This window comes from Propithecus coquereli, unplaced genomic scaffold (genome assembly GCF_000956105.1).
Source record: "Propithecus coquereli isolate 6110/MARCELLA unplaced genomic scaffold, Pcoq_1.0 Scaffold175, whole genome shotgun sequence".
NCBI classification, from domain to species: domain Eukaryota; kingdom Metazoa; phylum Chordata; class Mammalia; order Primates; family Indriidae; genus Propithecus; species Propithecus coquereli.
This window is the reverse complement of record NW_012142190.1, coordinates 4260530-4263815: the sequence shown is the minus strand read 5'-3', so window position 1 is coordinate 4263815 and position 3286 is coordinate 4260530. Positions and strand designations below refer to the sequence as shown.

Sequence of the window (3286 nt, the reverse complement as noted above, 5' to 3'; positions counted from 1 at the left end):
TAGTGCTGGTTTGGGAGGGGAGGGGACATAAAGAACCTCTTTCAAGAGCTGTGACAGCTGAACAGTTCATCTTCGAGCCAGAGAGAAGGTATGTCCACCTTCTGGGTCATACTCAGATGAGGAAAGCAGTTCCTTCTTTCAGTTCTCTCTCCCTCTCTCTCACACACACACACCCCTACCTCCATCATTTGGCCTGCAGCTCGTGTGGCCTGCCTCCTGTCCTCTAGGCCATCGGACAATGATTCTGGAATCTCTAGGGGATTCAAGTTTCTGTCTCTCTAAGGTGTCTCCTTAGCCCATTCCTAAATTACTGGGGTGGGAGTGGGGTGCTGGCCTGCTTCATCCTTCACCGATATCAGATCCCTAAAAGCAAATGACTCTGCTAAGGACTCAGTGGCCCCTAAGTCTATGCAACAGCAATATCTAAGGCCCAGCCGGAATGTCCTATTAGCAAAATCCACAGACTATGCTTTATCTTTTTTTAGGTAAGGTCAAAGCTTCTCTATTTCCCCTCTCCCCCATATACACACCAAGAGAGAACATTGAAAATCGAATAAAAGTATCTCATCCAACAAAATTAATTTAGGATACTTTCTTTGATAATGGGAACTTATTTCTAAATAAGTCACAAGAAGGACTAAATGCCAAACCCAAAGAAATCTGAAAGCAAAATTAATATTTTACAGCAACTAACATTTTGTTTGCAGCATCAGCAAAACCAAGCATCCACCTGTTACTAATTTCGTATAAATACAAAGTCCACTGCATTTCTGGGAAGGAGAGTTAGTGTTTGGCAAGTTTTTTGTGTAAGGATTCAAAAATATACCTGAAAAGATAATCAGAGGGCCCAGAGTGGGCACAAAGATCTAAAGCATGTTGATTATTTAAAACACCAGAGTTCCAGAGAGTTCATGAGTCCTTATAAGTCACTATAATAACAATTGACTACTTTGTATACACATAGTTTTATTATATGCACTCTGAAAAACAGAACTTGTGTGATTTAAGTCTACCATAGTGATTTTACAGGAATGGTCTATTAGGTTCTCTAGCTGATGCATAAATCTCTTATTTGTTTCTGGTAATTTGCTTATGTTTTCTTCAAAAGGTGAGACAGTTCTTCCCATGGTTTTTCTATCACTGACCATAAACTGGTGGTATGTAGGGTCTTTCGATTCCTTAAAAGGATTGACAAACTGAAAAAGTTTAAGAATCATTGGTCTAAAGTACCAATATGAAAAGATATGTATCAATATGAAATCACTAAAATCATAATTTGTCAAACAAATCCAATATTCTTTTATGACCAGTGGTCAGAAACAGGTTTTGTGGAGCTGACATACAATCTAATTTAACCATTATTACAACGTTGCAACCAGCTCAGAGCACTAAGTCACCTCAATAATCCAGTACTGTTTTGCCCATATTATCTATGGCTTTAATCATGTTTAGATATGGTCTTCGTATTGAATTTGTTCAGGATATGGGGCTTAATTCTAAATTTAAGAAAAGGTCTTCCAGTAGACCTACAAGTCACCAAAATAGGGTATCGAAAATTGCACATTTAAGCATTTTTATTAAAATGTTTATACATGTACATAAAATATTCTATCAGGATACAAAACCCTGTATAAAGTATACCAACAACTGATATCATTATGAATGAACCCCCAAACCAATGGTACCTAACTTTGAGCACCAAGGAGACAAAAGAAGAAAGAAATATTTGAGAGACAACTTTATCATGGCATATCAATATTTCCTTATGTCAAAATTAATGAAATCTTTTGTATAAGGGTATTCAAATTAACTTTGCCAGGTTAGTAATCTCCTAAGCAAGGAACCCTTTCGACTGGAGAGAGCAATGTGGAAATACAGATGTTGTAGAACACAATCCATATAACCCTGCAGTTGTTTCTGCATTGTTGTGCCAAGGGATAAGATTGTATAAAGTGGTCTTCAGACCCCGGTGATTAAGTAGGGTTAATGGATACAGGTCCCTACCCTGCCGCAGAAGGGACCTCCAAACACAGTAAACCTGACACTCAGGGAGATGAGATTTTGACACCTTTGCAACAGTGTGAATCTGTGCCACAAGCAAGACAGATCTTATTGGATTAACACTGAACTTGTGACATCTCCACAAACTCTGGCAGAGAGTAATGCTATCCGTGTGGCTTCAGAACATGCCACACTCCTCATTCTCTCTCCCTGCAGCTACCAGAAGTAAATCCTCCCCGCCCTTAGTTAGCTCTAGGAATTCCCCAACACTCAGAGAAAGGAGTTCCCTTTCCTTACAGGAGGAAATAATTCCCATTTCCTTTTGACAAACAGGCTCCAAGGGGCACTCTCGGTGGCCCGCTGCGGGATTTCCCTCCCGTTCCCAATTCCACACCTTCCATGGGAAGCAGGAGCTGCCCTGTTTCACAAATGTGTTCAGGCGAGGCCTCGTCTGAGCTGGGACTCAGGCCGGCTCTTGCCCGCACCTCCAGCGGCGCTCTCCCTGCACGGCCCTCCGCCTGGCCCCTCGCACTCACCAGGAGGAGGTTGTGCGCCACCAGGTACCCAAGCCGCGGGCTGCCCCGGACGCCGGGGGCCAGGCGCCCGGTGGCGTAGCCGTGCCAGGCCACCACGTAGGGGTTGTCGATGGTGATCCAGTACTTGACCTGGCCGCCGAAGTGGCGGAAGCAGAGCTCGGCGTAATCCCTGAAGTGGTCGGCCAGGACACGGTTGGCCCAGCCGCCGTACGCGTCCTGCAGGTGCTGGGGCAGGTCCCAGTGGTACAAGGTGACCACGGGCTGCACGCCCAGCTCCCGCAGCCGCTCCAGCAGGCGCCGGTAGTAGCGCAGCCCCTCGCGGTTGGGGGCGCCCGCGCTGCCATTGGGGAGCACCCGCGCCCACGAGATGGAGAAGCGGTAGTGGGTGACCCCAAGCTCGCGCAGCGCCTCCGTGTCTCGGAAGACATTGTTGTAGCCATCGCCGGCCACGTCCCCGGTGGCGGGTGGGAGCGGCGACTGGGCGCCCGACGGCAGGTCGGCGACTGGGGGCCCTCCCGGAGGCGCGGGGGGGTGGTGGGTGAACGTGTCCCAGATGGACGCCCCCTTGCCGTGCTGCCGCCAGCCGCCCTCCGTCTGGTAGGCGGCGCTGCCCACGGCCCAGAGGAAGCCGTCGGGGAAGGTGTCGTGGAAGAGGCCCGCGGCCTCCGGGGCGGGAGGGCGAGCGAAGCGGGCCCAGGTCTGCGCGCCGTCGCCGGGCTCGGCGCGCAGGCGGCGGCCGCCCAGGGCCA

The 3286-nt window shown here is 48.6% G+C and overlaps 1 protein-coding gene across 1 annotated transcript in view; it reads right to left on the bottom strand.

The window, feature by feature from the left end:
- The window catches only part of KL (klotho), a 59517-nt gene that overhangs the window by 53490 nt on the left and 2741 nt on the right, over nucleotides 1–3286 (bottom strand). The window contains exon 4 of the mRNA XM_012642129.1: nucleotides 2538–3284. Coding sequence (XP_012497583.1) covers nucleotides 2538–3284 — 747 coding nt within the window. The remainder of the gene's footprint in view (nucleotides 1–2537; nucleotides 3285–3286) is intronic.